General features: G+C 39.7%; 1 protein-coding gene across 1 annotated transcript; it reads left to right on the top strand.

The window, feature by feature from the left end:
* The first annotated feature begins 539 nt into the window (after positions 1 to 539).
* Positions 540 to 8765, top strand: LOC124999405 (syntaxin-7-like). Its single transcript, XM_047574309.1, has 10 exons — positions 540 to 618; positions 2744 to 2836; positions 2960 to 3029; positions 3209 to 3299; positions 3447 to 3584; positions 5115 to 5155; positions 5235 to 5331; positions 5431 to 5503; positions 6783 to 6865; positions 7215 to 8765. The coding sequence occupies exons 2-10, from the start codon at positions 2752 to 2754 to the stop codon at positions 7308 to 7310; spliced, it is 774 nt and encodes a 257-aa protein (XP_047430265.1). The 5' UTR covers positions 540 to 618; positions 2744 to 2751; the 3' UTR covers positions 7311 to 8765.
* Positions 8766 to 11699: the final 2934 nt, after the last annotated feature.

Here is an 11699-nt window from a genome sequence, read left to right as displayed (position 1 = left end):
AATGAAAAGTGATGAACGGACAACAGTGGCCAAGGTTGAAAAGAGTCTGCATAGCCACAGACAAGTCAGGGTTGCCCTATCCACTGAACTTTTGCACAAATGTACATATTTAAATTGTTCTTTTAGGGGTATTTGGATAATGCAATATCATAATGTAGTTGTTTCATATTGAATCCTATGGGTATTGTTTTGTATCATAGTTGCATCGTATCGCATCGCATCGTATCTTATTGTGTCGTACTTACTATATTGTATTTTAATGATACTGTTTCGTAACATACTTGTTTCCTATGCATTGCAGTAGTACTGTTTCGTAACATATTGTATTGTAACGTATCGTTGTTGTATCACTTACTTTCTATGTCACTGGCCAACATTAAACTTACAAAGCAAATATTCTTAGAGGATAACTAATTTAACCTCTTTAGATGAAGGACATGTTCTGTACATTACTGTTTGAACCTGGACCTGGTTAGTCACTCTTCTAGTCATAACTCAGCCGTTAACGACTTGGTAGTGTCCACCAATCACCTCGTCCTCAGGGCGGCCGACATCATGTGACGGGGGAGTGGCAGAAAGTCAGGAAGCACATCGCCGCTGGTTCGAGTCACAAGACAGGTAAAGTCAAAACTTTTGCACAACTGAGATGAAATATTTTGCAGTGTTGACAGTACAGACTAATTATGACGCGAAGCGCGATGTTGCAGTGAAGGTTTGTCCATTGAAACTAGCGCCGCGACAGAATCTCTCTGAAAGCAAGCGAGACAGAAACATCCTGAAAACTGTGCTGCGGCTTTGGCTGTAACTTAATGACTTTTGTACCCGCTTCATGTTCGAGTCAGCAATGCTGTAAAGTTGACATGAAAACCGACTGAAACCACTCAGACACGAGTGGTTTGTGAGCTGATGTAGACCTTTCATGCGGTCATCTTGTTGCCACTACAAACTGTGATTTCCGCATTTTTCTCGCTGGCGAAGTGACAAATGCTCAAAGCACACAGGGGCGTTTAAAGCGAGAGGAACTAGGCTCTCTGCTACAGTGTAAAAAGTAGAAAACAATCCCTCAGTGTGAGGGTGTCTTAGCAGGTGGTTATTTGCATACCGGTCGTGGTTTCGGTCTTCCTGAATTAGGTACAGGAAGTCTGCACGACCGCCTTATAGTAACGATTACCGCTGACCCAACCCTTTTAGTCTGTGCCCTCCACTGAATGACAGCACCTCTAGGAAACGTGTAACACACTGAAAACCCGTGGACATGTGTGCTTCAAGTCTGCGTGGGGATGTTGTTAAGGGTTTGGGTTGGCATGCAGTCCTACTTTAGATCTAGTTTCAGATGAGCTGTTGGGAAGTTCCTCTTAACTGACCTCAAGTTTCATATGTCTTAACTTGTGAGGAGCTGGAACTTTTGAACTTTTGTCAATTAGCTACTTTTTATTCTAACAGTAGCCACATTTCCAGCAGTAACTGTTCCCAGTGACTGGGAACTTTGGGAGGTACTCGGTGTGTTTCCACGGCAAGGACAAGGGTCTAAATTAATCTCCAGGTAACCTTTGTAGTTCCCAAAAAGTTCCTCTTCGGGAAAAGCGCTTTCCAAAAGCACAAATTATTTGGGAATGAATGAATGTTTCTGATGGGTTCAGTACTTGTTTTATTTAACAGTATTCACAATAACTCAGAAGATTTGAGAACTTTAGGGCAAGCATTTTGAATCTGCCTTACCACTACTTCCTCTCTCTATGATTAGTGACCCTGTTTACGGAGCAGCATTCTTAAGTCATAATAACAGTAGCTTTAAATATTGTTATTGTTGCATAATCTTTCACATTACTGCCACCTACTGGACCACAGCAGGTCTCTATGTAGTCACGCATCAGTGGTATTAATTTACTTAAACTCCATGGACCTTTAGACTGCGGAGGAAGCCCAGTCAAAAAAAAAAAACAGTTTGAAGGATTATTTTAATCCCTTGAAAAAGTTCATAGCCCTGCCTTATTTATGACATTAAATGATTGTCTTATCTCAAATATCCACTTACTGGCTAACTACTTGCCCGTCGTTCACCTTACAAGTTGATGTGAGAATACATTTACCCAAAAATCTAGTGTTTGCAGCTTCTTTATATAAATCCTAATTTATATACATGTATATATTTCCACTAAGTGGACTTCCTTGTATTTTCACATGAGCTCCTGACACCTGCAGAAGTTCCTGGGTTCCCTTTCTTGGGATTCTGAATACTGGTAATCTGACAATGTCCCCGTATACAAAGGGCAGTCTAAAAATAAACCCTTTTTTTGTGTTTGTTGTAGCTCGACTAACCTCTGCTGCCATGAACTCAACTCCATGAGCTTCATTCAGCTTGTGGCTGAAGTGAAGCACAATTGTGTGTCAGACTTTTAATTCTCAGTGCATATTCTCTTAGAATAAAACACCTGGCAGCCATCAGATCATGAGTGTTTCAGGGGATCCAGTCTTATCTCAAATTTGCAGACAAGAAATGCAAAACATTGTAACACAGCTTATATTTAATGTTATAGAGTTTATTAAAGCCGCCACAAAAATCAGCGTACTGTACGGGCAATGTGCTTAATGAAAGAGTTTTAGCCTGTATGACAAAAGGTATTTTCATATCAGTCAGTCATGAGAACAGTGAGATAACCTCTGTAACTGTGGCAATTAGATCTCAGTGTGACTGATGAGTGTTGGAGATGACGGACTGTGTTGTTGTTGCGTGTCCTCACAGCTCTCACCATGGCCTACCATCCTGGGACTCAAGAGGAGCCCAGTGTTTTGGTTAACAACATCAGCTCCAATATCCAGAAGATCACGCTACTGAGTAATACACACACACACACACACACACACACATACATTAAGATAACACCCACTTTCATGATAGACAGGTGGGGATATTCACAACAAATAAATCATGTTTTTCTCACTCCATCTTCCTTTCCAGCCTCTGATCTGCAAAGGGGAGTGTCTCTGCTGGGTACTGAGCAAGACACCAACCAGCTACGACAGAACCTGTGAGTTATAGGAGATTGGTTTGTGTGTGTATATATGATATAAGTATTTAAGTAAAAATGCAAGGGAAGAACATATATTAAACCTTATGCCTTATGTTCTCCTCCCTTCTTAGTGTTGTCCTGTTTGTAATATCTATCTAATTTAACTAAATAAAAGTATGTTTCTCTCGTGCCGCCAGTCAACAGAAACGTCAGGAAGGCAGCCAGTTAGCGAAGGACACAGATCGACTGGTGAAGGCGTTCAGTGCGCTCCCCGTTGGTCCCGATCAGGTACTGAGTTCTACAGTTCTTCCTCAGATGTAGTTCAAGGGTTGTTTTTCTCGTTCCTCACCAGAATGATTAAATGACACGGACCGTACTTGTGCGCTGTACGTCCGTGGACTCTCCGGTAATACTATTTTTCTGTGTGCGTTTCAGCGGCAAAGAAAGCTACAGAAGGAGCGTCTGCTGAATGAGTTCTCCGCCGCTTTAAACAGTTTCCAGAAGACACAACGGGAGGCAGCCAACAAAGAGAGGGAGTTTGTGGCCAGAGTCAGAGCGGGATCCAGGTTGTCGGTGAGTAACTGGCTGCTTCACCTCTCGGCGAGCTGCTAATGAGGTCACCAGGTCAGCTGTTGGAGCACTAAAATGATAAGACAGTTATAAAATGAGATGCCTCTGAGTACTGAGTGTGATAGCGAGGTGATAAACCAATGGCCGAACAAGACATGTGTGAGTGTCATAAAAGTGAGTACATACAGTGAATTGAAGGATGTTTTCAAAACACCTTGCCTGAAGTCATTACGTAGGTTAAGGGAATCCAAGCCTTTAAAGATCTGAGAATGTGCTTGTGTTGAGTTCCACAGTCCAAAGTTAGATCATCAGTTTCTGGACAGATGAGACACTGATAAATGTAATAGAATACATTTAAAACAGACATAAAAAAAGTGTTATTCATTTGCATTTCACTATGCACTGTAAGAAGCTCTTTGCTTTGGTCGCATACTATAGCCAGAAGTAATGTAAGTGATCTTGTGAAGAAGTGGTTGAAAGTCCTGGTCAACACGAAGGGAACCCGAAGCAAAACCTGAGGAAATTTACCATGATCAGAAACATGATAGTGGGGGCAAAGTGTTAAATGAGTACAAGAGTGTGTACTTGACAGTCCAGCAAAACAAGTATGTGCTGTAAATCAAGGCTCACTCACTTTCTCCTTGGAGCGATATTTTGCGCAGCACGGTACATTTGTTTTTCTCTCTGTCATGTCTGTGCCTTCCTCTTGTGTGTGTCTTATTGTGATTTGTACTGTAATGCTGCTTTTTTGGCCAGGCCTTGCATGTAAACGATATATATTTCCACGAGAGGAAATCTGCCTTTTAGACTAAAGGTAAAATAAAAAAATAACAAACAGAGAACTGTGACTTAATCACAGCTTGATCAACATCTGGATTCTTACTGTCAAACGGGAAAAGGAAGTGCTGCGATTTTTTTTCTTATAAGAATTTTAAACTAACTTTAGTTGTTTTCAAAAATAAATATCTAGTTTGTCTCCTCTTGGATTTAAGATCAGTCTTAAATCTGCGGTAGATTTTGACTGTTGATTCTTCAAAAATGTGAAAAAATACTGTACTTTGCTGTGCTTCTGCGTTTATTATAGAAATGCACTTGTTTCAGTTTCGCTCCTCGTTTATATTTATAACAACAGATGTGAGTTTACAAGTTCCACAAAACACTGCGGCATTAGTTTGCCGCTCACACGGTACCTTTCAAATGTGACCGTTTTAGACACAGATTCCCATGGGAGAGCCTGCCTGCTTGGCAACTCTGTTTCCTCACAGCTTATCTCACAGCAGAGAAAAGCATCTGTATCTCCTGTGCTCTCAGTGATCAGCAGGAACACGTACTGCTTTAAAATCATCAGTGAGGAACAAATCTTGCCTGGCAAAAAGCTATAGGCGTTATTTGTTCTTTGTGATCATGCAGTTTTTATTAGGAATTGTTCTTCATATGCTTAATTAAATTGTATTTAACGAGAAGCTATCTTCTTGTAGCCTGGTATAGCCAGACTCAATACTTAATTCATACTACCTGCTATGTTTTTTACAGGGAGGTCAGCCTGAAGACGGCTTTGACAATGTGCTCTATGGGTAGGTCCACTTTCTGTTCTCAGTTTTATAATAATTATTCTTTGAGTTCATCTTATTACATCTACCTATGTTTCCACAGGGATTCCCATTTCCAGGACCAGGCTCAGGCTGAGGTTATTACTGAAGATGACCTGAGGCTGATCCAGGAGAGGGAGTCGGCCATCAGAGAGTTGGAGGTATGAATAAGAATCAAACGTTCACCTCTAGAACCGGTCCACAACAGATCCACTGTCACAAACATGACTGACCATCTCTCTTTGCGTTCGCCGATCTAGTCTGACATCACAGACATCAATGACATCTTCAAAGACCTGGGAATGATGGTCCATGAGCAGGGAGACATGATAGGTGAGTCTCCTACACGTAGTGAACATTATCCGTCTGTTTCTCCATCAGTGTCCTTCAGCCGTTGATGAAAATGAAGCGTCTTCTGACAAGAACAGTCAGCTCCTCCTTTATTCAATATATTTGTGACCTAATACCCCTCCAGAGAAAAGTGCTGATTATAGCTTGGCATTGTCTCTTCAGTATGATGGACGCACTTTTGGGAAAGTCAGTATTTTTCAGTCCAAGTACATTTTGCAGTTTTTGCCGCGGGGTATTCTCCCAGTAGTGATGCACTACAGTTAACTCATGGTCAAGTTCATAAAAATGCTATTATTAAAATATCATTCTTGTGGCCGGTGGGTGAAATAAGGACCCGCAACCTTAATGAGGACAATGTTAGCTTATTACACTCTCTCTTTCTTCAGGCAGGAATTAGCAGACCTATTTTTTATGATGAAGGGGCTGCAATTTTTATTTTACCAAAGAACAAGAACAGAACATATATATGTGTGTGTGTGTGTGTGTGTGTGTGTGTGTGTATATATATATATATATATAAATATATAAGCCCACACACATACACACACACTACAGGTCAAAAGTTTGGAAGCAGGATCAAATTTGTGCATAAAAGATCATAATTTCATTGGTATACATTGCATCAAAAAAATAAACATGATTAAGAAGAGTAACTTATCAGGAGACATTTGTTACTATAATTATCAGGTATTTGAGTTTTTCTTTCTTCAAAGTAACCTCCTCTGGCTTTTAACATCAGCATGGGATATACGAGACATTCGTTCCACAAGGGATGTTTGTATGCAGACTCGCAAAAGCCAAAGAGTTAAAGTAAAGAATGTAAACTGTGATTTGCAAATCTTCTCGACCCTAAAACTAAGCGTCCTTCTTTTCTTTTGCTGACATTTATTCAGCAACGGTCTGATGACATCAGTGTACACCTATAATTGTAAACTGTAATCGAGGAAAATGGTGCTTATCAATAAAAGCAAAGTCTGACCGTGCAGTAAGTACATCCCAAAATACGTATAACTCATGCTGGTTTTTAAGAAGTTTTAGAAGGGCATCATGAACAGAAACCTTTGCCCTATAGTGTGCATATATGGGTGTGTGTGTTTTTCCAGTACTACAAGTGGTGGTAAGGTGCAGCATCCCTTGTTTTTCAGTCTGTGTCAACAATGCACCTCGCAACGCTCATGTTATTTTATACTGGGCAAATACGAGTTTTGTTGTAAAATGTGATGTTAAACGTCCGCTCCCCTGCTCTTTGTGTGCTCTCCAGACAGTATAGAAGCCAATGTGGAGAGTGCAGATGTCAATGTCCAGAATGCCACACAGCAGCTGCAACGTGCTGCAGAATACCAGGTAAGATAGGGTGTGAAAGGTTGTGAGGAGGTATTGATATACAAGGAAAGAAAATGAGCACAAGGTGGTTCTGGTGAAACAGTAAAGAAGTCTTGGGAAGAATCTCCAGGCGTCTTTTACAAAGCAGAATGTTTGCATGACACACGTAAACACCTTATTAGTCAGTTTGCTTCATCAAATAATGATCTGAATCATAAGGTGATCTGACTCATGCTGCAACTGTGAGTCACTTTGAAACGTCAAAACGTTTGAGTAAAACAATGCCATTCCTTCACTAAAAATTCACATGATATCTTCTATTTTTATTTATTCACGCAACTTTTTTGGCCGTTTTTGTTCCTCCCTCTAGCGGAGCTCCCGGAAGAAGATATGCATCCTGATGATAATTTTGGCTGTAGCTATGGTTGTAATAGGACTAATCATCTGGGGTGCCACGAAAAATTGAGAGCTTCTTCCTCCTCCCCGTCCTCGTCCTCCTCCTCTCCTGTTTGGTCATCAGCCTGGACAAAGGATGAAACGCCATCCTTCTTTTCCTCTGTCATCTTCTTTTCCGGCCCTCCTCATGAAACTGGGCAGGGCGGGGGGGCCATCCGGACTGTCTGTCTTTTTTGATACAGTATATTATAAAGATATTGCAGTCCCCTGTGACAGGACTGCAGACTCTGTCACTGTGAAGCAAATCTAGTGCTGGTAGCTTTATTGTTATCGTCAGCTTTAATTGAATTATCCTTGATTTGGTTTACTTTGACAGGAAGTGTTTTATTGCTCACCTGTTCGTCAGATGAAGGAGTAAATGATACAGGGGGAGTCTTGTTGTGTTCAGTGGCAGTCGTTGCTGCTGAATAACTACTGCCAATCTCGAGAGTCTCTAGCTGAATGTTGAATAATATAAACGTATAGTTCAGACTTTTGGGTGCAATGAAGCTGCATGTTGGTGGTGGCAGCACATAAGAGGTGATTATCCTTCATTTTGCAGCTGCTGTTCCTTTTGAGGTTTAATATGCAAAGTCTTACGCTATAAGTTTATCCACAGTTAAAGTACAAATCAAGTGCCGTATGTAAATTGGCTGCAAATTAATAACTTGGCCAGCTTGTGAAAATGCAGTACTTTGAGTGACAATACAGACGTTTTAATTTGTTCTATTTTAAGTTCCCATTTATTTTCACTGTAATTAATCAAAAATATTGATAAATTTCTAATCAAATGCATGTATTATGATGCCAAATCAAGTACTCACCCTTCCTAACTCTTAGGTTACTAAATGAAATTACACTCCACGAGCAGGCCTTCATTCGAGAGAGATGCTTATTATGGGTGATGTTTTTTTTGTTTGTTTGTTTTGTTTTGTTTTTTTGTCATTTGGTATTTTAAGGAAAATTTGTTTTATTGAATGGTGTTGCTTGTCAAACAAAGAATGGAAGTGCAACATGTACAGTGACAACAGGGATGAGGGCCATTTCATTCTTGGAAGCTGTGTTTCGTTTTAACTTTCTCATATACACTTTATTTAAACCCATGAACAGAGATGTCTTTAATCATTCTTTCAAATTACAGCTTGTTGATGATGGCTATAGTCAGTATGTCATTCATGGGGCGCTCTCATGTGAGGTTTATATGTCAAGTTAAATATGAGCTGGACTGTGTGGATTTATCATTCTTCATCATTTTTCGGTGGCTGCCTACTTAACTGCTTGTAGTGTCACAAATGACGATGAATCCATAATTTAAACCAACACGCATTAATACAAAGCACAATTGCAGTAAGTGAAGACAAACATTGTAAGTTAAAGCAAACACTAATACTAGTGCTATTGGACCCAAATGTAAAATTATGATCATGTGTATGTTTTTATTATCGAAATTTAACTGCCTTTTGCTGAATAAATGACTTGAATGTTACTGAAACTGAAGTGAGACACAGATTTTTACTAAACACTAGAATTGTGTGATTCATGCCACAAGTTTTAGATTTGAATTTACTGAATCAATCTGACATGTTGCTTCTTTTGATTTTAGGATTTTAGGCTATTTTAGAACAATATTCTGCTCTGTATTTAAAGATAAATGATAGACACACTTGTAGTTTGCAATGTGGAGATTACAATCGAGTGTGATGCAAAATTACCATATCATAACATTAGTCTTATTAGCAAAGGTAATTACCGCTCATTCCATGTTGGCTATAAATGTACTGGATCTAGTGACCTCTGCACGTCCAGAGCTAGCTGAAGTGTAAACACCGGAGATTAAACAGTTTAAATAGTTTTGTAGAGGCAGCATACAGATTAGTAGAAAGTGACTGCAAGTTCAACAGTATAGAAGAGTAAATGTTTGGACAATGTAAGCTAGGACAGATAGTAGCCCAAGTGAACTTTGCAACACTGAAGGGAATGTCAACTCACAAGTGTGCTAGTTAGAGCTGTCATGAGTGCACCTTTTAAGTGATGAAAACCATCACTCTTATCTGATTTTAATGCAAGAGCTTGTTCCTTTTTCTTGGTAACAGCATTAACTCAGCATTTTCCACTGACACGGTTCAGTCTAAGTTCCTAAATAAGACTAAACCTAGTCAATGCATCATTAATTGTTGGGGTCAAGTTGAATGCAACAGTGTCATCTGCATAAGTGAAAACAACATTTTCATGAAATGATCATTTTTAATAATAGGGAAAACATCATATGAATCAAAGAGGACCCATACTAGATCCCTGTGGTACACCTCGGGTGAGCTACTTTGAAGTCTGACCTAAAAAAATAGTACAATTTGTCATCTTCATTTTATAGACGGAAATTACATTCATGAGAGGATGAGATCAGGGAGCAGATGGAAGTTAGTTTGAATATGTCAGTACAGGCAGTGTTAGAGTTGGACTGGGATGTGGAGGTAACAGACTGCTGTGACGCAGAAGGCAAAACTTTCCTTGGCAGAGTGAGGGATGAGGAATATTTGGACACTGTGTTGTAAATACATCACTTGGGCACAGAATGAGCTGAAGTGAGCGTCAGTAGGACAGGGAGTATTTTGGGCTGGTAACACACAGAAAGTGGCGGGTGGGTGCAAAGAGCTGACCAGGATTTTCCTTCTTAACAGAGGTGTCACAGCTGGGGAGGATGAGGACAGTATGACTGGGTACAAATTAAATGCAATAGTATAATTTATGCTTAGACATAGATGGAATATTAGGTCATCTTTCAGTTGACACAGAAATTAAATTTACTTTGACTATTTTTTTTGCCACATTTAAGGGAAAGGCCAAACGGCCATCCCTGAGAACAGAGGCTGAGCTTGTAGGTGGAAATAAGTGCACGTTTCTCCTTTGTAACAACTCCTTTTTTTAACAACGTTTGTCTGAGGAAGCTGTTTTGTCAATGGAACTTTAGAGGAGCTGCGCCAACCGATGCTGAATGAAAGTTTTACTCCTTCATACAGCGGTTTAAAGGGGCCTGTTGTGATGGAGAAAAATTTGAGAAATTACTCATCTGTGCAAACACTGAGCTCACAGAATTCAATATTGTGTGTGCGTCACTAGAAAATGAGGATAACAAGTTGTTATTATTTTTCCTTTCCATTTGTGAGCTGAAAGCAGCTCTTCTAAAGATGTGGTTTTAATAGAAGGAGGCACTTTTCAGTATTTGCTTTTTTTTTTCCCAAGAAACAGAAGGCAGGAGATATTTTCATCACAGCAACTCAAATATTGGATGACATTGCTTAGTAACAGTATTTCACAGAGCTGAATAACGGTTTATATCCACACAGTTCTACAAGATCGACTCCAGATCTTGAAGAGACAGTCCAATGTCTTAGTATTGTACTTGGATAAAGAGCATGGATAAAGTTGAATGACTTACAAGAGAAACACTGGATTCTACAAGTCCTGTAATATCACTTGATCAAATCTTTTTCAAGACCTGCCTGGTTAACTGCAATCACTTTTAAACTTCTTTGACTTTTACATACAGGCAATCTCGGGGTTATTTTCTTATTTTACTACAGGAGCTTGTTTTCACACAATCAGGACTGTAACGACAAAACCGCCCCTTTTTACACTGCATTGTTCTCAACTGACCCCTTTTGAAATATACAGTGCCTTAATTGTGTAATTTGTATTGTTAAAGGCCTTTTTGGAATCAGATCAATGTAGGTAATCGTTGCTTCCAACAGGGGGCAATGTTTTATTACTTACCATAACCATGGAGCCTATTATATACCAAAGCCATTATTGTTGGCTATTGGGTATTGGCTGTTAAGGCAATATAATGTGCATAAGACGTTTTCAGGGACTCTACCTATGTACAATTTGTGCTTTTGCTAAAATATTTCATCTCATATTATGAAGTAACAGAATAAAATCTGAACCAAGCCCTTATTACAGTCAGTCCTTTGATCGCTACTTGAATGAGATTTTTGTACAGTCTGATCCATGTTAATGAGCTTAGATCAAAGTCCAGATTGTCCTTTAAAGTGGCTGCTCAGTTTCAAGCCTCTCAGCATGTATTCAGTGCATGAAGTGTCCTTGATTCAGGCCATGAGTCCCTGTTTGCACTGGGGTGCAGGGCAACTAACAATAATGATCATCGTGGAGAGTATCACATAATTTCTCCTGCTGAAAACATGTTGGTGGTAACCTTGTCCTCATCATAAGTGTATCTTATTTTTAGCCATTCCTCTCCTCCCCTCTTCCTTACAGCATAACGGCTATGTTGTTTCTATGGCTGCACATGCCCGTCCAATTTTAGGGCTAGATAAAGCCCATTCTGCAAGTATTAGTGTGAGGGTAGTGGCATAATTTCAGTGCTGTAGAACACGATATCCTGATTATGGAACTGTGATGG

The sequence above is a fragment of the Mugil cephalus genome, chromosome 21, assembly GCF_022458985.1.
Source record: "Mugil cephalus isolate CIBA_MC_2020 chromosome 21, CIBA_Mcephalus_1.1, whole genome shotgun sequence".
Lineage (NCBI taxonomy): Eukaryota > Metazoa > Chordata > Actinopteri > Mugiliformes > Mugilidae > Mugil > Mugil cephalus.
Note: the sequence above shows the minus strand (reverse complement) of the source record. Positions and strands in the feature narration are given on the sequence as shown.

What these genes read in the sequence shown, in the direction of transcription:
- LOC124999405 (XM_047574309.1), top strand. Translation starts at nt 2,752, where the DNA reads ATGGCCTACCATCCTGGGACTCAAGAGGAGCCCAGTGTTTTGGTTAAC. An exon ending in TGAGCAGGGAGACATGATAG is followed by an intron (nt 5,504 to 6,782) that starts GTGAGTCTCCTA and finishes TGTGCTCTCCAG; the next exon opens with ACAGTATAGAAGCCAATGTG. An exon ending in AACGTGCTGCAGAATACCAG is followed by an intron (nt 6,866 to 7,214) that starts GTAAGATAGGGT and finishes TCCTCCCTCTAG; the next exon opens with CGGAGCTCCCGGAAGAAGAT.